Below are 24,317 nucleotides of genomic sequence, written 5' to 3' on the forward strand. Positions count from 1 at the left end.
AAAAAACCACTCATATAATTTTCCCTTCCCATTCTTAGAGCCTAAAGGGGATGGTGCCTGCTGAGCTCTTCACACACAGAAATGTCAACTCTTTGCTGCTTCTTAAAGCATTGCTGCTAAATCTCTTATCATTTTATTATCATTTGTATTTTGCTACTGTTACAGCTTCATCAGGCTTTGAAACCATTTCATAGGAGCAAGTTTCTCCCTCTCTCCCTCCTGTGTTAACAGGATTCTGCATGAAGTCATCTTGCATCAAGCTTATAGAGCACAGTGTTTCCATAAGAAGGGAGTGAAAATCAGTGTCCTGGTGCCCATGCAGAGGTGACTGAGGAGTTGTATTTCATGTCCATATCCAGAACTGTGCCTTTAGAGATCCTGCCCCAACCTGTGAGCAGGAGGCTGCACCTCAGGGTCAAACCTCCAGCCCCCACTTGTGGGGCATTGCTTGGACATAGATTGTCACTCCAGTGGGGTGGAAACCACTGAGCCTCAAGCAGTTGTTTCACCTCAGAAGTATCCATGAACAAAATACTGGTGGTTATCTGAGCAAGACCAGACTCAGAGCAAGCTACAACACCTGCTTTAAAGCTGTTACCATATCCTGTCCATCACTGTTCTTTCAGGTGGGGGCTGATGCAGTGGGGACAGAGGATGGTGGGAGATGGATCCTCAATGCTCAGCAGCCTGAGCCCTGCTGCAGCTCACTCCTCTTGGATTTTGCTGCTTTCTTTCAGCCAAAAATTAAGATTTCTTTAATAAACCAGAAATTTCACTTGTGCTTAAACATGGAAAATCACATTATTAAAGGGCTGCTTCACTACAAATTGCTTTGAATTTCTTTGGTGCTGTCATAGAGTTTGGGCTAGGTTCTGCTTTTTTAAGGCAGCTGGGGAGGAAAAACTGTATAAAGCTGAAACCCAAATCTGCCCTGGGGCCCATCACAAAAGCCATAAAACAACATTGATGAAGTAACTCATTCCTTTTCCCCAGGCTCCTGCCTCAGGAGTGCCTTGGCACACTCAGGTTCCTTTTTGTCCAAGTGAGGCATTTCTTTCCATTAGTAAATCAGCTGAAGACTTTTCTGGGACAACAAGCTCTTGTTAGCAGGACAGGGCTTCTCAGGCCAGGGCTGCCAACACGCTACTGGGAGTGTCAAGGGCTGCAGTGCTCTGCAGGCTCACGGATTTCCCAGCACAACTCCTGCCCTGGAGTGGCAGGGAAGCTGTTTCTGTGGGGCCTGTGCATGTCCTGGCAGCATGTTTATTTCTTCTAACTACAGAAAGGTATTTGCTGCACCTGTGAGAGGTGCTTAACCTGCTTTGTCTCACTCACCCTCCCCAGGAACCACTTTAATATTGCTATGAATGAGAAATCAGAATGTCCACATAAATATTCAGCCCCACCTCCAGAGGCAGATGGTGACCAGACATTGAAGGCAAGTCAGTACAATTGAGTTGTGAAAATTTGTTGTGAAAAAAACCTTGATACTTCTTCTTCTCTTGCTTATATTTCAGCAAAAGTCTCCAGTGTTATCCAGGCTGACAAATGTTTTTAAATTTTTATCATGAAGTTGGTTGCCCTCATGAAAGAAAGGCTGCCACCTACAATTCATTTGTTTAAAATTCCATGTTCTAACACAGTTATCAACTTGTATTTGAAAAGAGAAGAACCCACTCAAACTGCCACCTCTCCATGCAAACCCTAATGAGAACTGAAATTTGTGACTGAGCAGCCTCTGAGCCTCCATCAACAGCCCAGCTTTGCTCCTCCAAGAGGAACATTTTCATTTGTACATTAATTACCACAGCTCAGCACTTTTCCAGTGTGTCCCACAGATTGGTTTTCCAAGAATTTTCAGGGATCCATTATTTAATCAGAGTTTTTCCAGCAGCACAGGGATGTTCCTGCATAAAACCTTCCAGTTTTAGCAGGGGCTGTCACCCAGTAGCAGAAGAGAACAAGTAAATATCACTTTCTATTTCAGGCTGCAGAACAGTTGAGGTGCACAGTATAAATAAATCCAGTTTTATCTTCTGAGTCTATTAAAAATTAACTGGGTCTAGAAGAAGGGAAAATACAATATGTAGCTGACTCTGGGAGGGAAATAGAGAGCTGGTAAAATACACAGTTCTAGAAATATTTAAGGTGAGGGGAAAAGGTGATGGGGAAGAAACAGGGACAATTTAAAACCACGACACACTGCCAGAGGGCAGGGTTAGATGGGATATTGGGAAGCAATTCTTCCCTGTGAAGGTGGTGAGGTCCTGGCACAGGTTACCCAAAGAAGCTGGGACTGCCCCATACCTGGAAGTGTTCAAGGCCAGGTTGGATGGGGCTTGGACCTGGTCTGGTGAAAGGGTCCCTGTACATGACAGGGGGGTTGGAACACGATGGTTTTTGAGTTCCCTTCCAACCCAAACCAGTCTGTTATTCTGTGATTCACTGGCCCAAACATTCCCATTTGCCAGATGAGCAATTGTTTAGTCCATTAGAAGACCTTCAAGGATTTTTAAAGGGGGGAAATGGGGACCTCACACCCCATGCAAAAGAAAGGAATCAGCATTTCCCAGTTTAACCCACCTGACTCCCCTCCATCTTCGTGCCCATTTGCCACCACAGAGAAGGAAATGGGGCAACTGCAGCTCCTGGGACTGTGCAATGCCAGGGCTTGTTCCACATCCTTCTGTTACTGGATGCTAAGTGGCCAATTCATGTCTTTCACAACTGCACCTCCCAACCATTAAATTAACATCTTGGTGCCCAACACAAGAATCCCTCCAACTTTGGCTGAGTTTCCTCATGCCCAAGGTGAGAGATCTGCACCTGCCAGTTCACCCAGGAAATATGGGGAAGGCACTGAGACATCCCAAAAGCCTCATCCTACACTTGAAAGCTGTTTTATTAAGAGTACTTTACCACAAATGCATTAGATATATTGCAGTAGTAATGGCATTTTGATGTGTTTTTGAATGACCAGAGCAAGATACAATGCTGTTTGGATCTCTTATAGAGAAAAAATAAAAATAAATGTACAGAGTTACGAGCAATTTGGAGTCAGCCCTGCACACAGGAGAGATGGGAAAAAAATTGCAAAGATCAGGCAGCTTAGAGCCATTTTACAAAGCACCAGACTGCAAAACAGGACTCAAGGAAAAGCTTCTTCAGTGTGTGTGCACCCCTAACACCTCCCCTTCTCGTGCCTACCAGCTTGGCTGGCTTTCACTAAGCCTTTCCTACACAAAACTGTGTAGAGCAGATTGAAGTGCTGCAATTCTTTCCTTGGTAAAATTTGGAGTATGTTGAGTTCACAGGAGTCTATAAAAATCAGAAGCTCTGCAAGGCAGGTCTGCCCCAGGCTGAAGTTATCTAATGAGGTATTTAAAACTCTCCCACTGCAAACTGAAATAAATCAGAAATGAAATCTGGTTGAGAGAGATCATTATTGCAGAAATCCCACTGGACACCCCTCTGCTGGGAATGGTCAGGCATCCTCTGAAAAAAGTCTTTATTTTTAAATGGTTTTGATTGCAGCAGGAAAAAAAGCTTCCAGCAGCCAGTACAGAACTAGCCAAGCTCAGAAACACTTTACAACCTCTCTGCTATGAAATCTTCACTGGAAATGCCACCCCTACCACCTCCCCTGCTGACTCCTGCTGTTAAGGAGAGCTGAGGGAGTTTGCAGAGAGCTTGTGTCAAATGGAGAATAAGCAATGAAGGTTGTTTCTGGCAGGGATCACACACAGCCACACATCCCATCTTTCAGTTCAGGGATAAGCAGCATTCCCAAGCCCTGAATACCCACTGAGAACCCTTACCAGCACATTGTGTCATTTATCAGCCAAGACTCCATTATGTCAAGCAAATTACAACCAAAAGCCCCATCCAGACTGGACTGAAGGGACATAACTTTTACATAAATATATATATGTTGGTGGCTATGAGTGTGGAAACCAGCAGTTCTTCCTGGCAGGATGGAGAAGAAAGCAGCAGGGATAAAACCAGCCAAACCACTTGTTGTAACCCCAGGGAGGGCTAAAAGATTGTTTGGGGATTAAATATTGGCTGTAAAGAAAAGCTTGGAAATGCAAGTGAAAAATTTGTCTCCAACTGCTTGTTCCATGGAGGTTTTCATAAAACACAATGTGCAGATGCTTTTGCAAACTAGAAGTGGGGCATAGACACATCTGTTTCTTCTCTGAATAAAATCTGTGGGGCTTCCAGAGGTTTCTGTAACTTGAAACATAAAATAATTTATGTGAAAACACCATGTCTCATTTAAATTTCGTATTATCCAAGACATGTCTGTAAAAATAATCTAATGCTTTTCTGTAAGTAGTGCAGAAAAATCAAACTAAAGGATTACCAGGACACAAAGGAGTCTGCTCTATAGTACAATAGTTGAAAACAAAAAGGTACTAAAGGTATCACTTTAAAACCTAGAATTATTGAACTCCAGGTCAGTCTTGCCCATGCAATGTGGGTGTGCAACTGTTGTTTCAGAACTTGAAAATGTTTTAGTAAGTATTATACTGTTAAAAACCAGGGTTTCAGTGAACAGACTTCATGGATTTAAATGAAATAATTGACAATTTCAGCTGTACCAGAAAAAATAAATGTTTTGATGCAAAAGCATCTGTTTTTCTTTGCATAAGTGAATGCTCATGAACACCAAACACTTCCTGTGTTCTCAGCCACAAAGCTCTGGTGGGCACAAACACCCAGGGAAGAATGAGCAGCAAAGGACAAACTGGTGACATCCACTCTGGAGCTTTGTCCACCCTTTCCCTCCAGCTCAATCCTCTAAACCATATTTGTGTCTCCCACCATTTTTGGCCTAAATGTGCCCTTACTTCAGGATGGGGAAGAAAAGGTGTTAAGAAACAGCTCAACCAGAGTTTCCTGAAATGTGGGGTTGTTCATTTCCATCTGTTACTGTGTGCTAACAGCCCAATTATTTTATCCATCTTTCCCAACCAGCTTTAACAACTGTTAGAGCCTGCAGCCCTCCACAGTGCATAATATGGCAACACCACCTGCCTGGAGCTGTAATACTTTGCTCGAGACTGATTGGCCAAGACAACAGACTTGGGCTTTCAAAAGCACATAAATACCTCAGGTGGCAGCTGTTCAACACCTTGGACTGGATCAAAGAACACGGCTGACACGGCCCCAGAATGCCAGCTCTCAGTCTGGTCACTCTGGTCAGCTTGGTGTCCACTGGTGAGTTGAGATTGCTGTAATGCAGCTGGGGCTTGACTGGGTTTAGGCAGATGATAAAGAATTATTGAAATTCACTTGAACATAAAGAATGCTAAGGTTTTTCCCCACTAGTTTTATGAAGAATGACGGCAATATGGACAGTTATGACTATTATAAAATATGGAATCAGGTGTGCATTAAGAAACATATATTGAAGTAGTTGGAAGTTTCAGAAAGAATTATAAAGTCATTAAGGTTTGAAAAGACCTCTAAGATCATCAAGTCCAACTATCAACCCAGCATCTTTAGAAAGTAAAAATAGTTTATTTCACAAACTGTTTTTAAACATCTGTATCTATAACTTTGCTTTCTTTTTGACGCATATACATTAAAGTTAGGCATTAGGAAAAAATGGATCAAGTCTATACAGCAGGTTGTGTAATGTCCTTTTACCTACAGTTTCTAAAATTACAAACTCCTTCGAGCTCATGTCTTTCACTTTAAACACCCTATTTTGTACCGGAACACTTTTTATTGCATTGGACTGAATGCAATGATTAAATTTTTCCTATTTTTTCCTCTTTTCCATGTGAAGTTTTCACCAAGCAGCTGGATGCACACCTGCCCCAACACCAGCACCAACACTGGGCACAGATCTGCAGCGGGAACCCCACCAACCGGATCCGCGGCTGTGACAAATACGGCTGCGGGAATTTCGGTGCTCACAGGTAACACAGCTTCCCGGGCACCAGGACCCACTCTGCTTCCCTGAACCAGGTGTTCAGGCAGGAGAAAGAGTGTAGTTACACAGAGCTGACACTCAGAATCAGAGAATACTGTTGTCTGCAAGATCTCTCACTGATTTTTGGGCAATCTTGCAGAAGCACAGTGATAGCACTTCTGACAACAGATGCAGGAGTGAAGGAGCAGGACTGTTACATGAATTACAGAGTAAAGGAAATGGATGTATTTCAAGGATTTGTGTCATTTACCCTTGTTGCTTATACTCCAGATATTTAACTAACACTCAGCACCAGATTCCAGGAAGCTGAGTAGATTCAATTACACAAACTAAAAATCTGTCAGCATCACCATTTTTAAGTAGATATTAATGTGGTAGTTTTATGTATTTTTAAGTTTTAAACCTAAAATATAAAAACTTATTTAGTTTATAACTTAGTTTTTAAAAAAACTTAAAACTTAGGTTTAGTTTTAAGTAGGGACCTCATGCAACAGGTTATATTTCTCTGAAAAAATGCTTTTATATTTAGAGTGAATCTTGCATTTTCTTGTCATGTCCTCTCTCCAGGCTCTGTAAGTATCCATCTTCATCATGCAACTTCCAAATTTCTAAGTGAGAAAATGCCAGCCAAGATTCTATTTTACATGACACATGTAAAAAAAAATGGGGTAAAAAAATTGGTACTTTTCTATAACAGTTTGTTGTTTGTAATGAAGTACCCCATTAACTTGGGAAAATAAAAAATAAACTTACATTTGAAATTTCATCCCACTTGAAAGAAGGTCAGAGCTATGTGAACAATTTGCAAAAAAATGAAAAAAGGATGCTTCAAACCTGCTACTCCTGTCCAATTTCATTGAAGGTTAAAAATTCTTGTTAAAATTTTTGTTAGTAGCTATCATCCTGCATTAAGTGACCAATTGATACGTAACATTAACCTTGAGAGATGTCCCTAATTATGTGTTTCTGCCTCCAGGCACGGTGGCAAAGGCAAGCACGTGGGTGTGGATGTCATCTGTTCCGACGGAGCCACGGTGTACGCTCCTTTCAGCGGGCAGCTCTCGGGACCCATCCGCTTCTTCCATAATGGAAATGCCATTGATGATGGAGTCCAAATCAAGGGAGCAGGCAAGTAATTAACAGCAGATGTGCTGTGAGGCATGCACAAGTAATCACTTCATTTACTTGAGCAAAGTTTCTGTGGTTCTTCAATTCAAGCACGGTGTTGATTAATCTTACATCCTCTCTAGTACACTGAAATACTGGAAGACAGCACCAGCAGGATGTAGTCCTTTCCTATGCTTTTCTTGGAGAGGAGGGAAGAGAGTTGAAAAACAGGTAGCAGGAAAATAACAAGCCCAAATAAAAAAATAGGAAACGGTAAAAATAAAGCACCAGAAATACATCCTCAATTTTGCTGAGGAGATGTTTTCCTGTCTCTATTTTCAAACTGACTTCTTTCCTTTTTTCCCTGGCAAATATAATAATTTTGATTTCATCATTGTTGGTACCTTGACTACATTTCTACTTCATCCTAACAGTCTCCAGTAAGAGGCTGGCAGGGAATGCTTCTTGCTCACCCCAGGAGCAGAAGCAGCTGATGCTTCCTGACCCTGCTTCCTCTCACATCTCTCCCAGGTTACTGTGTGAAGCTTGTCTGCATTCACCCCATCCGGTACCATGGCCAAATCCAGAGAGGGCAACAACTTGGGAAAATGCTGCCAATGCAAAAAGTGTATCCTGGCATTATTTCTCATATCCACGTTGAGAACTGTGACCACTCTGATCCTACTCATCTGCTTACGCCTGGTAAAAAACCCTTAACAACAGAATACACAACTCAGAACAAGAGTAGATCTGCACTCTAGGACCTGTGATACTCTTTTTGAATTTTTGTATTTAAAGCATGTTGCTTCTATTAAATAACTCTAATCTAGAAACATTACCATCCAGTTTAGGTCTACATTCTATTTACAATTCCTAAAGGTTTACAAATTTTATGGATAAAAATCCAACTACAAGCATGGGATGTAATGTCAGTATATTGTTACCTAACTGTAAATAAAACACAGTAGTTGCAATCATACAAGTGTTAAAACAATCTAGAACTTTAATGTGCTGTGTTCCTGTGTAAACTTTAACTCCAATGTGCTGTGTTCCTGTATTTCAAAGCTGTTCCACCATCAGCACAACGGGACGGGCGCTGGGCTGCAGTGTGTGCAGGGAACCCTACCAACGAGATCAGAGGCTGTGATAAGTATGGCTGTGGATACTATGGAGCTCCAAGGTAATATAAATGAAACACACAGGGTTTTGTACTTCCACTAAACTAGGGGTTAAACTTTATTTAGGCCACATAAAAATTACAGCTTTGAAGGCTTAGATTGGACTTGAGGAAACTTTTAGGCTGCCCATATTGTTCATAACACCTCTCTGCTTGGAGCTTTTTATCAGACTAAGCCTTGCCTGATTTGACCTAGTGTTGGGAACAACCCTGACTCAAGTGGAAGGTTGGACTTGATGTCCTTCACACATCCAAACTTTCTGTGACTCTATGGTTTTATTTAAAGACAAGGCATTCTTCTCCAATTCTAACAGGTCATCCACCTTACATGACATTACCTGACCTACACCTCTGTAGATCCTTCAGCCAGTTTGCTGACACTATTTCTGTGCTAACAATCCATTTCCAGATCTCACCCTGTGCTGCCTTAGCTCTGTCTGTAGCACTGGGCCTGACCAGAGATTCTGCAATGATGTGTTTTCAGACGCGATGGCAAAGGGAAGCACCAGGCAGTGGATGTCATCTGTGCTGACGGGGCCACTGTGTATGCTCCCTTCTCTGGCCGGCTCTCTGGGCCTGTTAAATTCTTCCACAATGGAAATGCCATTGATGATGGAGTCCAAATCAGGGGATCAGGTAAATAGCTATCTTTCATTCAACATTTCTTTGTCTTGAGCTCACATAGGATGTATTACATTTCAGTTAGCCAAGCAGTTTAGCCACGTTTTCTTCTATCCACTTGTACTGAGTATTTTGCCCCTGCTTCAATGCAAATAACTGAGTTCTGCAGGATGTCTTCAAGCTTTTGCCTTTCCTACAGCACAAATTCCCACCTTCTCCCTGCCTTCCATCTTCCCTCTCCTACCTGATGAATGACTCCAACCACTACCTACCTAATTTTTATGACCACAGTATTTCTGCTATTTTGCTACTATCTCAGTGGAAAGGACAAGACAGACACTGTTAATATTTCTGAAATATTATACAGAAGAAAAAATGCTTCATCAGTCATCTGATGTTTTTTCTCCTCATTTTTTTTCATCAGGATTCTGTGTAAAACTACTCTGTATCCATCCCATAAAATACAATGGTGTGATTTCCAAGGGACAAGTCCTTGGGAGAATGCTGCCGATGCAAAGAGTATTTCCTGGGATCACATCGCATATTCACATAGAGAACTGCGACCACTCGGATCCTACAAGCAATCTTGAAAGGGGGAAAGGGCAAAGAGATTGAAATGGAAATGCAGTAAATTCCAAATAAATCCATCTCAGCATCCAAAAGTTGTTTTTCTTCCCATACACAACCGTTTATATTATCACCTATTCAATACTTTGAGCTTTATACAAGCAACATCTGTTGGATGGGACTCACAAAACAAAAAAAGATGTGAGTTTTTGTTGGAATTTGCATTTACCAGAGAACCAGGAAATTAGCAATGACTAGCTGTAAGCTTTCTCAAAGTCTGAAAAATCAGCTAAAATGCAAAGTGCTTACTCCCTCCTGTGGCAGAGAAGGCACATTCCTGTCAGCTTCTCCCCCAGGCACCAGCTAGCCTCACTTGTTCAGATCAAGGAGAACAAATGCTCTGAAACATCAGTGCATCAAAAATCCCAACATTCATCAATGCAGGCCTATTTAACTGGAAGCTTGGAGCTGGGACAAGCTGAATTCAACAGCTTTATTTGATTACTTCAAAGGTCTTTTCCAACCTTAGCAGTTCTGATTCCTGGCTTCACAGAAACACTGCCTTAGTGACAGGGACTGAGAGAGGGACAATATTCCAAGCAGCCTTTTAAGAGTTTCCCCGTGAACTGTAAATCTGTCACCAGAGTTTATAAATACACTAACACTGTTCTGTTGGCTGGAGAGACACAAAGGACTCCAGGACTTCCTGATAATTCATAAGCTTTGTCCACACTCCATTTTATGGTTTGCATGTCAGAAATCAGTTTTCAGGCACAAACATGAAATGGCAATGACTGATTTGCCACTCTCCAGTCTCTCCCAAGGTTTGTCACACACATGGCTTTCAGTGAACCCCAAGAGAACACAGTGCAACAGATGGATGTGTCTAGTATCAGTGGATTAAACCACTTTATTTCAATTCCATTTGAAGCAAACCACACATCTTGAACCAAAGACTGTTGGGTAGTATTTCTGTTTTGTGTTCAAATTATAATCCCTGGATTCACAGCCTCTACTAAACAGAGTCAGAGAGATGCTACTTAACTGTGCAACAAGGCAATAAAGCATTACTGACTCAGGTCTACATGTTACCTTGAACCCTTGGGCTTCCAGCTAGAAACAAGTTCAAGAAATGGTTGTTTTAACCCTTTATCTGTTTTGTGGAAGTGGGGAAGAAACCTATTCTCTGCTGTGAATGCACTGATTCTGGCTGGGGTATTTAATTCACTTCACAGGAGCTAGAATGGCGCTGTGGGTTTGTACTGGAAACAGCATTGGTAATGTGGGGGTTTTTATGCCTACACAGAGCCCAGCCCTGCTCTGTTTCTTGTACTGTCCCTCAGGCAGGAGGTTGAGGGAGCACAGTCTGGGAGGTGACAGGGACAGGACAGCTGAGCCAAGGGACATTCCATACTGTATGACATCAGGCTCAGCATATAAAGCTGGGAGAAGGAGGAAGGGGGGTGTTTATGGGTGATGGAGCCCTGCTTTCCTGGAGATGACTGACGGAAGTGGTGAATGGATTCCCTGGTTGGGGGCTGCCTGCCTGTGTGGCTCTTGCTTTACTATTAAACTCTTTATATTCAGCCGTAAGTTTTTTCACTTTTACCTTCCAGTTCTCTCTCCCATCTCTCTGGCTGTAAGGGGCTCAGCTGACAGCCAGGGTTAAGCCACAACAGTGACAACCACCACCAGCAAATTCTTATAGACTTCTCATTATCAACAGGAAGATGGAACAAGTGTGGCACCAAAATCATTACAGCAAAGATTTATATACAATGCATTTAAGTTTACAGTGTGCAAAATGTTAACACAAAAATACATACTCTAATTTACATCATTTTCTCATCATGCCTTTCCCCTTTTAAGAAAATAAATATAATACAATCTTTCTCAAAAAACAATTAATAGCAATAAGTATTAAACAGTCCTGAATAAAATATTTCAGGATTACCTCCAGCAAGCCTTTCTCTAGAAATCAGGGCTTACACAAAGCTCTGTAAGATACAGGTGAGACTACTAATGTCCATTTTGCACCCTAAGTGACAACCTTAAGTGCTCTAAATCCTTGATTCCAAATAGAAATGGATCAAAGACAACTGTATTGCATTTGATCTTTCCTTCTTACCAGCCACATTTATGAAACCCTTCTTCATAGGAACGAAAGCATGGAACAGCATTCAGACATCAGTCTTTGATTACAAAGACTTGAGCCCAAATCTAAAGCTATTCCTTATTGTCCTAATAGTTTCCAAAGTGCTTTAATGCTCACTCAAGCAATCAATCTAGAACCAAACTTAAAATCAGTAATTTTAACAAAAACTCCTTCCAATCCTTTTAATGAAAAAGACAAAAACAATATACTGTACAATGCATTCCCTAGTTTCTGTAATGTGACAAAATCACTTAAAGTGCAATTTAGAACTGGAAAGTCTTTTGTAAGCATAAGCTTATTATCATTTTATTATACTGCCATGAATTTAAGCTAGATTATAGCTGATTAACCCAGGATAGTGTATTTTAATATACAAGCTTTTACAATTAAAACATGAGTAATTAAAAAAAATAGTTATATGAAACATCATGACAAATAATACTGTACTCAAAGTTCTATCCAGCTTTCCACAGATAGATTTTCTAAAGTAATATAGTTTCTCTATTTCTCTTCTGACTACATCAGAAAGAGTAAATAAAGACAAAAAAAATACAAACCAAACCCACTTTAAAGTAAATGGAATGTTTAAACTGAAGCTCAGAGAAGCCCAAATTCACTGAAGTTTGAAGCACCTGTAAACCACAGACATACTTGCAGAACTGTTAAGTACACTTAAATCTATTTTCTATTTCAATACACAATTAATATTGTAGAGTGTTTTGCTGTTAGTCTAATAGAGGTTTTCTCAAGGAAGAAAAACTCAAATCTGGAAGAAAGTTTTCACATTTAATTTTTATATTTTTTTATTTGCATAGAAAGCAACACCCCGATTCTACCATTTTATCCAGACATAAAATTTACCACGTTGGCATCATATCAGGAAACCACATTCTTCCAAGGTGTTTGGAGACTTCCAGATGAAGCCGATCTAAGCTGTAATCACTATCTGGAATCAGCACCTCCTCCATTATAGAGAGCTGAGTAAGCCTGCCCCCACACATCTTTACAAATTCAATGAAACCTCTGCAGGTGACTTCACACTCCCCCAGCCCCATGGCTGTTAGGTTCTTACAGCGCTCAGCAATCTGGATGAGTTCATCATCCAAAGGCTGGAGTCCATTGGCGCACACGACCAGCTCGATCAGCCTGGGGCAGTTCATGCCAATGCGACCCAGCATTGCCTTGCTCACTGCACGACCGAAGTACAGGTGTGTAACGGGTGTTTCCTCTCTGAAGAAAGCGTCAAATTCATCTTCATACAAGAAGAAATACATCACGATGTTGACTTTGGGAGAGTGTTTAACAAGAGCATCCCAGCTTTGCTTTTTAATGGTGTGAAATTGAACTTGTCCAGGATTTTCACTCACAACATCGATGCGGAGGTGTTCGAGATCAACGTGTTTTTCACTTGAAAGAGCCAGCAGCAGTTCATCACTTAATATGTAGTAGTTCAAAGCCAGCTCTTTAAGTCCATGGCACTGATCAGCCACACAAAGAATGCCTGAGGAACAAAAAAATTTACTCTCTAAAATGAAAAGTGAATATAAGTACAGTTGTTCTCTGTAAAGTTGGCTTAAGTTTTCTTGCTTATATCCAACCCCATGAAATATCCAAGTTCTAGGTATCCACAACCTTTTACAGGGTTTTGGCCATTAACACTTCACAGTAAAAGACTCAAGTCACATTCATCTTGGATCTGCATACCCTTCTATTTTCCCCTCCCTATGCAGATTTTCCTCAACTTCGAAGAAGCAACTGAAATCAGGTCACACTCAGCTGAAGTTGCCACAATTCCCTTCCCTAATATTCACTCCTTCAACTTTCAACTAAACTATTTAAATCACCACCACCCAGTTTAACAGCTACAACCTTCCGTGAATTAAGACCTAAATAACAGTAACTCCTCCTAATCTGCTGGAATATGAAGTACATGGATTAAGTCACTTTTTGTGGACTCCAGTAAAGAATACAGGAACAGATCAGACCCAGACTCCCTTTCCCCAGCACTAAGGTTTCAGGAGAAAGGCAGGTAAGAAGGGACCTTGAAGCCCTCTGAACTTTCAGCAAGGCTGTACTTTGAAGGTAGTGAGTCCTTCACCATCCAATGAGGAAGTTACCAGTCCCAGATCTGAACACAAGGACACTCTGGAAACTGGAAACACTCAATCTTACACCACAGGTTTCTGAAATTTGTACACACTTACAGCACCTTGCAAAACAATTACTGACAACTGTTATAATCTCCTTTATCCCACCAAGTAGTAGCTGATTCATGGACCAGGGATTCTGTGGTGTTCACACAGAACACCAGTTAGTTAAGTTTACAAGTCTGCATACATTAAGGAGCACCCATTGGGTTACCATCACATACTAAAGCAATGAACATCATGTCCTTTGAGCATTTGTGAAAGGCTTGCACTAATTTTGGAGGCTTTTCCTCCTCAAGGCCTATCATCAGAGATAGCAAAGCAGCTGGATGAAAAAAAAGTCTCCAGGAATCCAGAAGATGCGGTCAAGTGAGTGGCACCTCCACCTTCACAAACCAAACTCATTTACTAAAAACCACTTTCTTCTCCACCTTCCAACTGTCCAACTCAAGACTAAGTCAATTATGATGCTTTACAACTCCATTTTTCACATACATTCAGTACTCACCAGCAGGTGAAACATGAGGACAGCTGCTCATTTTTAGCAGTTTTAGAGTATCACTGTTGTTAGCAACAAGAACCTTCAAGGAAGGATCATCAAGGGGTGTATCATCTATTTTGATTGATGATAATGACTTAGAGTTCACAAAAACAACTGTCAGTGCTGATGCAAAATGAGCCTATTTAGAGAAAAACAAGGGAAAAAAATTCATATGAAAAGATGGGCAAAACTCCAGTGCTTTAATCTCATGTTTTACACACACAGAAAGTACAAAAATAAACACTTCCCACGGATCCCCTTTTCTGTAAGGATTATTTCAACATGAACAGAGGGGATCTTTGTTTAAAAACAAGCTGCTGCATGTGATGAAATTAATCTTCACTCATTATTTATCTACTCTGATTTATCAATTCACTGTAATACATTGATAATCATAGGGATAACTGGACACAGTGATGAGCCTGAAATATCTGGAGTTTTTGTGCAGAAAAAAAGAAATGGCCTTTATTTTCCAGAAAGTAACTCTTCTGTTACTTGAAAGTAACTATAAACTGTTTCATAAAAATTACCATCAACTGAAGAACAGAACATTAAGAAAGGAAAAGTTGTTTAAGAGTGAGTTAAAATATGTTAGTTACTGTCTGTAGAACCTTACCTTAGAGACATTCATGAAGCTTGGTTTTGCTGTAGAGATCAAACCCAGTGTCTTGATGGAACAGTTCACCAACTGAGAAAGGATGTCACAGGCGGCTTCTGCTGACTCAGTACTACTATCAACCTATAAAAGCAATTTAAAAAGAGTGAAGTCATTCTGCAGTATTTAGGAAACAGCACCATGGATACCCAAGACTGCAGGTTCCACATCTACTCAGCTGTACTGCTCCAGACTGCAATCATCACAGGCACAGAGTGCACTGACTGGAAATTTCAAGACCAGAAAGAGCTCAGGGAAGTTACTATTAAAAAATTTTCCTGAGTGTGACTGCTGGGTAATTCTAGTATGAACACACACCTTGAATCTAAGTCTTGTCTTCAAATAACCTCATATTACATCAATACTGTAACAGTACTTGTGCTATGATCCACACTGATATATTGATACGTATGCTTTTTTTTAAAATGCCAGTATTTAGAGCCCAAAAAAGATTTGACAAAGTCTTTGCTCCAGCAAACTATTCCATTTTATCTACATGGACAACACCTTTGCATCTTAAATAATGAACTGATTCAAAATTCATATGTCGGAAGAGTAACTTTGAACAAATCCCTTATTTCGCCTCACCTTCCACCTCTGTTTTGCAAGACATTCGCTATTTCTGTACACTCAGAGGTTAGAGTGTAGAAAATTGGATGAAACTGTCTGGACATGGAAATAAAATGTTGCAGCTGCATTTTGAAACATTAGACTTGCCAGGTACAAGCCTTAAGGCAGCCAACACACAGCAGCTGTATCCCTTGTGCTCAGTGACGTGACACTGACCCAGCGCTCATCCACAGCTTACCTTGAAGCTGACGTACTGCAGATGGTCAGCGTGCCTCTTGATAATCTGCTGAATGAGATCCGGATGTGTAGACTTTAAGTAAGAAGTGGCTGGCTGGCTGAGTTCAAATTCAAATCTCCTCCAGAGATCTGGGATGTGAAAAACTTCATTCCACCTTCGACAAACAGAAGATGCCCTGGCTCGATCCACTAAAGTCAGGAACTGAAAAACACGCAGAATCACGTGGTGTGGAAGGCTGCCCCAGTCCATGGAGGTGCACGGGTCAGATTCCCCAAACCCTGAGCCACATATACTAGTTTTCTGTTTTTTGCTTGTCTGTGATGTTCCAGGAGCTTCAGTTCCAGCCACCACCTTCTGCCCGGTTCTCTTCATCGTGAAAATTTCAGAATGCAATGATCCGACGTATTCAAACTGCACAGCTTCCTGAAACGTCTCGCGTACAATAGGTCTCTAGAAAAACACAGATTAGGAGAGGAAGGGAGAAAGGGCAGTGGAAACACAGAAAGATATAACAAGTTAATAAAATTTAAATATAGCATATTATTTTGAAAATAATTAGATATGGACATATTCATATGTCAATATCCAGGGCACAGATGTTGGCAAGGACCTTCTTTCTCAGTACGTTCTATTTTGTACAACTTTAATTGAATCTGGAGACCTCTGACTTGTTAATTTATCAAGTGTACTTTCATGTAGTAGTATTTCATAGTACATAAAGCATTTTGTAGGGAACAAAAAGTATTTAACAGCAATTTAATTCAGAAGTAGAAAATTGATTGTTTAAATTTAAACTCAATTGGCAAACTATGGAATCTCCTCATGATTTCTAAAAAAGGTTTATCAACTAAAAATCTTAATTCATAAACTCCTCTTTTAAACACAGATAAACCTGGAACAGTTATGTTCAGATTGAAAGTTGAAAAGTTATTCCTATATTCCCCAGATTTTTCTTTCCCACATAATGCAAAGCAGAGGAAAGTGTTCGTACAACTAACAATAAAAATATTCAGAGGTCACTTATCAAAGCAGGGCAAAGTAAGTGAGGTTCACATGATGAACATCGCTTTCAGCAGGAAAAGGACAGTGACCTTGGAAATGAGCAAACTGCACAGATTTACTGCAGCAAGGGACAATGCCTCACAAGGCAGAGTTCAGAAGAGCAGTGTAAGAAAAAACCTCTTCTTTCACAGGCTGAGGCAGAGCAATCTGACCAAGTCCATTCTAGACTGAATTATGTTGTTCAGTCAATTTTCAACAGCTGCCTTTGCCACTTCATTTTAGCACAGGCTGAGGCCCCTTCGCAAATGTCCCACCAACCAGATGTTCATCCAGACCTTCTCCCTTCCCAACCCTTGTGAACGAGTATTTTCAAAGCAACCGTGCATTTTTCAGGAAAGAACAGAGCAAATTGTCTATTTTTACTGAACAAACTTCCATGGCAACCCCCACAGCTTGCTTTTTCTGGACTGAAAATTTTCCATAGTATCTTCATTATGGGGGAGAGGGGAAAAGGAAGGAAAAAAACCCCACAAATCTCTGTACTGCAAAAACAGCTGCCAAAATACATACTATCCTATCAAAAAGTTACCTGGCATTTTCCCCAACCTATAAAATCTGACCTGTTTGGCTCATGAATGTCTGACAAACCCCATTTTAATGAAAAGAAAGCATGTGCATTCTTTGAGAAGCTGGAAAAAACAATGTAGCAAATTTATTAAGGGCTGTTCATATGACCAGCTTCACTACTGCTTCTGATTCCTGACAAATTATCTCAATCACCAAGGAATTTATTTTAGCAGTTGTTATACATATTCACCCGGTCTATTTAAATTTCCATTAGTGATTGGAATCAGCAATATATGCAGAAGGATAAGCCAGCAACACTCTTTAAATTATATTGAATAATAGTTTTTCTTCCCTGAGTAGACACATGGCTTACGTTAACAGTGTTACTAATGTAATGAAGATGCAGGCTCAGCATGAATAAACATCTTGCTATTAGACTGTCAAGTTATCATCCACACAACCATGTTTTATGACTTTAGACTACTTTAAGTCACACAACAAATGTGCATTCCAAACCATTAAGTGTGGATGTAGTAATTAACCATTACAAAACTCTCTTTTGCAGTTGCTCATAGCCTTGCTAAATTTAGCAAAGGCTAAATACCTTTTGAGTCAAATATATCTGTTGCTTGTTTTTCCTCCTCCCATCAGAGGAGGAAAACACCTCAGAGGACTTACAGACTTGGCTGTTTCCTTAAACAAAAGTCCAGAAAAAAAACCGGAATTGAACAAATGCTGTTGTTTGAGAAGCTTCTCCTTGCTATTGCTATTCTCACGCAGATCTGCAACATCTTAGTTAAAGACAGGTTTCTGATAAAAATGGAAATTTCTCCTTACTTCAACTTGAACTTCATGGGTGCTGATTTGGTTCCCACAAAGAAGTTCTGACATCTGAGAACAGCCAGAAGGGGCATTTCCCTAAACCACAGGTCAAGCTACAGAACAGAAGAAGCACTCCAGATGTAGGAAGAGATGCAGCAAGGTATTGCTGGTGTAAACAGCAGCTATGCTCTGCCTGCTGGAATTTGGCCAGAACTTTTTCTTGTCACTACAGCCTTTAGAAACTGCTGTCTCCAGAATTTCTATGTTTAATATTCTACACTACAGTCCTTTATATCTAGCAAAATTAATTCCTTTTATTCAGTGTGGAATGCAAAGCCAGAAAAAAGTTCCATTGGTTATGCACTGTTACATTTCTAACCAACACAAAGCACCAATATTTACTGCAAAAATAAAAATCCTTATTTCATTCTGAATACTTTATGAACAGTATGTACATTAAAACAGAACTGAAGTTCGCTAAATTACAGTCCCATGTGATATAACCCAGGTAGCATTCAAATGAGAGGTTTATACACTTACACACACACACACACACACACACAACCCTACCTCCAAGGAATGTGGAGGTTCCTGTCAAGTTACCAGCACCTTTCTGGTATCTGAACATCCATCCCACTGTTGAGTCATCCTGTATGTGTGCATGGATTCCTTAACCAGAAGGCAGGGATGGGTCCCAGAAGATGAACCAACCTGTGAAGCCACCAACCAAAGAAAAACTGTTCTGCAGTGTCTGGACAACCCATAGGAAGGACTAACATCAATTCTGGAACAAAGACTGAGACAAATAGTACCCATGGCTCTGCAGGGCCAATGTGGAAGCAGAGCAACAGAATTTAACAAGCAAATTTGTTTCACCAAACATTACCTGAAAAATACCATTTAAGTAAGGGAAAGTGTAATTGTTGGCCAAAAAACAGCTTTTGCCTTATCTACAGTTTTAGTCACATGAGCACTCTTTTGCAACAGATACACCTCTGAATTCTTGAGTATTACCCAAAGAAAACTACAAACCTTGATAACAAATGTCTTTTTCTTTTTGGCCTACACTATACCAAAACCATGAGAATCAAAAGTTATGCTTAAAGACAGGACCTCGAACACTTTGACATTTAAGGACTCTTGGCTTTAAACTTTACTCACTTTTACTCCAAAAATATGCTTACTGCACCATGATAATTTTAACAGTAAACAAACAATTTTGGCTAATTAAACTGTATCTGGAAAAAAGTTACCAATAATTGACAAGTATCCTCCCACATACTAATGAAAGAACTATCTTGTGTCTTAGTATGACAGAGTATCTTGGTGCACTATGAGAAAATAGACCCAAAACCCCCATGTCCAGTTACCAATTTTATATTATCTGAAGATACTTTAATGGAAAGCTACAAGAACAGCAATGCCCACCTCACTAAATCATGACAGATTTTAAAAACTGAAGATGTTTACCAAGTATCGTGTTCAACCAGTAATAACATCTTCAGAAACCTTCCAATGCTGAACTTCTCTACTTTTCTTTAAAAATGGGACAAGACTTTAGATTCTCCCGGATCATATCATCATCTTTTGAAAAACTATCCAGTTAATATCAGTTTTATAGATGCCAAGCTTAAAAAAGCTGTAGTATACATTATTTATGAATACATGAGAAGTAGCCCCCATCATCCACACAAAATCAAACTCAAGTACTGCAAGTACTGTAATCTAATGCTGCTGCTCAGCTCACACACCAGAACATTTAGAACTTAGTAGTCATGCTTGTCTATAAAGAGAAAGCTTTTCATTATGGTATTTGTAAGTAACTTTGCTTGTGGGTGGCACCTGAAGAAATCTGTCATTTATGGTGGCCCTGTACTGCACAGTGTTCAGCACACAAAATTCATATTCATAAGTACTGTCAGTGCCAAACAAATAAAAGGTTTATAATGCCACATATAAACAGCATGCTTAAATAACATTATAACTGAGAGAACAAAACACTGAGATGCAATTTAAAGATTCAACAGAGAAGTGTATTAAGTTTACAAACAACATATTTTAAAGCAACTTTCTTACCTAAAGAACGCTTCCAAGTTACAATAGGCAATAAATGAATGAACTGAGGCAGCTGCAGCCATGGGGCACTCACATGCATCTGTCTGCTTTCCCCTCCTGTCCAGATAAAATGCCACAAAAACCTGTGTTAGTTTTGGGAAAAAAATAAAAAAAAATCTTCATATTACACCCAATAGAAACATGATGGGGAAATACACTGACATAAATTTATACATAAATTTATTGCTTTTGTAAAGGAGCTTGAGGGGATTATCTCAAACTTATCCCACAATGCAAATATTGTCACCAAGAGAAAGATGAGGCCAGATGAAGTATAACAGTGATGGGGAAGCAATTGTTGCAACTGTATTTACATTTACTGGTCAACAGTACCATGTAAACATCAAGTTATTCAGTATTTGCATTATCATTACCACTACTAGTGAATTTTGGTAAACAACACTGTAGCTACTAAAGTAATCTAACAGTCATGAAAAACAGAGGGAAAAAAAAACCAACGCCCAAATGTCTTTTCCTGCCTTCTTCCCTTCCATGGCAAGGCTGTCTAATGGCCTGGGGAACCGTGTGATGAACACACAGATGCCACATGGCTCAGCTTCCCACCACAGACTTGCACAGCCCTCACCAGCACCTGCCCAGGCCTGGCTGCAGTCACACGGCAGGAGCTGCTCCCGACAACAACAAAGCACCCAGCCCGCAGCCACCTCCCTGTTTACGAGCTCCCAGAATCCAGGTGACAGCCTGGGCCACCTGGGAAGGTGGATCACAAGGCATTGCATCAAGGGGTTCAGATTAAAAGTCCCTTGCTTCCCTCCACACTATTTTCTTTTAATGTGACATTGCAGGTAAGTTTGTGTTTCAGAGTCTTCTGTCATATGTAATCATTCGAAGCTTTACCCCCAAGAATATCGCAAGAAAGTTCATTTTATAAAAACACAGCAAAACCTGAAATCTTTGTTGTGATAAGCTGTACATTGCTTTTACATACCCCATCATGGGGATGGGGGATGAGTACCCTTCCCCCTGTTCTGAACTCAGGATTTCAGTATTCTTCCCAACACTCCAAATGTGGCAACAAACAAAAGTAATTATTGACAGTAAACTGACATCCAAAATTAAGGAAAGGACAGTAGTATCTTCTTACAATAATAACTGAATCAAATATAGGTCAATAAAGTAGGAAGTCAATAAAGACTACCTACAATGCTCAGCAGCCTCTGAGTTTCACAGAGATGGGACTGGTTACCTGTAATAGCCAAATAACCAAGATTAACCCTGAAGAAGAGAGCTTCTCTTGAACAGACCTGTCCCAAGACCCCTCAGTAGAGAAGGATGTTCATACTTTAACACTGCAGATAAGAACTAGCAGAATTTTAGATAATACATTAAAAAAAAAAAAGTTACTGAAAGCGACTGTTAACAATAAAACTATAATCAGGCGTACATCTAATGTACATCTGAGTGTCTAAGACCACAAGAACTATCCAAAGCAACGTAAACCACATTATCTTAAGTAAGCAGAAATGTATATTATAAAATAGTATAGTTATCAGAGATGCAATCAAATACAGGCTTGTTATGCAAACAACAATAAATTGTTATCTAAGGCAGTTATCCAAATGATTATCAAAGATAAACAGCAGCAACACAATCATTGAAATGAAACACTGATAACTGCTGAGGTTCATCAAATCTATTAATATCCTCATTTGTATAAAGCAAAGTATCAAAAATTGGTGCACGCCCCCCATACAGCTCTACCTGTGATTGAGTATTTTGACAGCTGTACCTTATCTTACTCAAACTACCTCAAATCCACTGAAGCCAACAGGATTCAGAAATAAATCAAATTAACTGTCTGTGCAACCTATCCTGCCAACAGAGTGGAAACTTCTACTAAAATTAAGACGTTAAAACCTCTCCCATGGCATGGGAGCTTGGTGGGGGATTTGAAAAGTGCTGAACAGCGGCTCTGTTAAACAATCCTTCAGTAGCTGTCCACTCCTTCCCAGGATACAATGTCAGTTCAAAAAGAGCTTTTATTATTGTAACCAAACATATCACAGATTCAAGGCACAAAGAAGTAACTGCTTCCTCTGATTTCTAGATTTCCCTTCCAGTTCTCCACAATGGGACTCAACAGGAATTAATAAAACACTGTAAAATCACGTTTCTAGTAGAAACAGTAGCAACCAAACACAAATGCAGCAAAAAAATAAGTTCCTGAGAAATAAAAACCCTTCCAAATAACAAAGCTTGGAAATATTCTGAGATAATGCAGGCATTCTGATAATTAAGCTTTAACTTTCTAACACCTGGAAATTAATGTTTACGGACCTGCCTTACACGGCTGAAATACCGGTCCCATTAATCACAGTGTCTTTAAAGAAATCGCAGTTCAGTGACAGCACCCCAGGCCACCCCCTCACCATAAGGAACTCGGAATTCAGTCTGGCTGGGGAGCAAGAGCAGCCAAAGGCAGGCAGCCCTGGAAAACTGCTGCCACCACAATTTCAACAACTAAGTACGGTGCAAAACATAGGTAAAAAAAGAAAAAACATTTTAAGCCTAAGTCTCAGAAGATCTAGTCCTTCAGGATGATGAGCTCAGAGATTAAGCTTTTTCTTCATCTAGGGCATTTCAGACTTTTAATGCGTGGCATTTTTGCTTCTGAAGAGGATTATTTGTTTGGTTTTTTTCATCAGCCCTCATTTTTCTCAAAACTGAGCATCTGACTCAAAGGATTTACTGCATTTTTAGTATGTTTATGACAAACCCTCAGATTTCTAAAAATAACCACATTCAGCTGAACATCTTAATGCCTGCATTAATTTTAACTGAAGAAATACAAATGCATAGCCACTTTTAGTACTATTTCGGTGGTGAAATTTAGATACTGGATTTCTACTGATGCATTATTTTTAGAAGGAAGCCAACCCCTCTGCCCAACGCCCAAGACCCCTCGTTTTACTCAGTGACACATCTGAAGCTGCACAGCTCTTTAGAAAAGCTCTCTTGAGGGTTCACCTAAACGCCTACGGCAGGAATGAAAAATAATTGTTACTTCCGTAGGTTTTCTTGATACCTTCCTACCCGACTTTAACAAGCCATTTGAACTGTTTACATGGGAAAATCAGCTCCCAGGCACCGCGCTCCCGCAGCTCGGCGATAGCTGCCGGGATGGCACAAGCCCAGGGTACCGCACACCGAGCCCCTCACGAGGTTTGGCGCTCAGGGAGAATTTAACTCTCCAGGCGCAGAGTGCTTCTGTCTGTCTGTCTGTCTGTCTGACTGCCTGTCTGTCTGTCCGCCTGTCTGTCCGTCAGTCCGTCTCTGCCTGCCCGTCTGCCTCCGCAACCCGGGCCGCCCCCGCGGCCTGTCCCCCCCGCCGGCCGCCGCGCAAGGGCCGGTCCCCGCGGCCGCCCCGCCGCTCACCGCCGCCGGTGCGCGGCTCCCTCGCAGCGTGAGGCCGGACCGAGGCTCCGAGCAGGGGCAGAGCAGGGCCAGCACCGCGCTCAGCCCGCAGCGCCCGGGACACGCCGAGGGCGGAGCCGCGGCCCCGCCGCCCCAGCGCAAGCGCCGGGCGAGGCCGCGGGCGGCGGGCACGTGACGGCGGCGCCATTTCGCGCAGGCCGCCCTCGGCCCGCGGGTAAAATGGGGGGGCCGAGGTGTGGGCTCTGGAGCCAGCAGAGACCCCCGACAGCCGTGGGTTCGGCTCATGGCTCTCGCCGGTTCCCTAAGAGCGGGAGGCCGCTGCTTCTCCCCTCACTAGGCCTCCATCTCAGAATCACACAATCACTTAGGTTGGAAAAGACCTGTGTGATCATCGAGTCTAACCTGTGACCAAACACCAACTTGTCAGACAGTGGCACTGATAGGAAAGATGTGTGCTCATGTCTTTCCAAGAAATTCCATGGGTGAGGGTATGAGTGTTAACGTCTTTGAAACAGGCCTTAATGTTTCTACCCACTTCAAGCCCCATGTTTGTTACAGAACCCAGACAGTTTCACTCCTCAAACAGACAAATGAGTCTGCACAAGACAGAGTTTGTGAGCTCTGGGGTAAAATGCCTCGTTCAAGCGGGGATATGTGGTAGGTGATTCGGGAAGGCTGTGCCTTCCTAGTGCC

General features: G+C 41.1%; 2 protein-coding genes across 3 annotated transcripts; one reads left to right on the forward strand and one right to left on the reverse strand.

Moving 5' to 3' along the window:
• The first annotated feature begins 5,124 nt into the window (after positions 1-5,124).
• On the forward strand, positions 5,125-9,511 carry LECT2 (leukocyte cell derived chemotaxin 2). Its single transcript, XM_023936047.2, has 7 exons — positions 5,125-5,223; positions 5,798-5,930; positions 6,921-7,072; positions 7,583-7,753; positions 8,117-8,231; positions 8,713-8,864; positions 9,274-9,511. Exons 1-7 carry the CDS (start codon positions 5,178-5,180, stop codon positions 9,462-9,464), a joined length of 960 nt encoding a protein of 319 aa, XP_023791815.1. The 5' UTR covers positions 5,125-5,177; the 3' UTR covers positions 9,465-9,511.
• A 786-nt stretch (positions 9,512-10,297) lies between these two features.
• FBXL21 (Putative F-box/LRR-repeat protein 21) lies at positions 10,298-24,317 on the reverse strand. 2 transcript variants are annotated; one of them, XM_086851437.1, is made up of 7 exons: positions 23,625-24,317; positions 20,190-20,285; positions 18,684-18,824; positions 15,723-16,172; positions 14,876-14,998; positions 14,227-14,398; positions 10,298-13,072 (listed from the first exon to the last, which is right to left on the reverse strand). In XM_086851437.1, exons 4-7 carry the CDS (start codon positions 16,092-16,094, stop codon positions 12,429-12,431), a joined length of 1,311 nt encoding a protein of 436 aa, XP_086707563.1. In that variant the 5' UTR covers positions 16,095-16,172; positions 18,684-18,824; positions 20,190-20,285; positions 23,625-24,317; the 3' UTR covers positions 10,298-12,428. The 2 variants fall into 2 exon arrangements, with proteins under 2 accessions (XP_086707563.1, XP_086707564.1); XM_086851438.1 differs by having other exon boundaries at positions 20,190-20,311; positions 23,625-23,816.

Source organism: Cyanistes caeruleus, chromosome 15 (genome assembly GCF_971803275.1).
Source record: "Cyanistes caeruleus chromosome 15, bCyaCae1.hap1.1, whole genome shotgun sequence".
NCBI classification, from domain to species: domain Eukaryota; kingdom Metazoa; phylum Chordata; class Aves; order Passeriformes; family Paridae; genus Cyanistes; species Cyanistes caeruleus.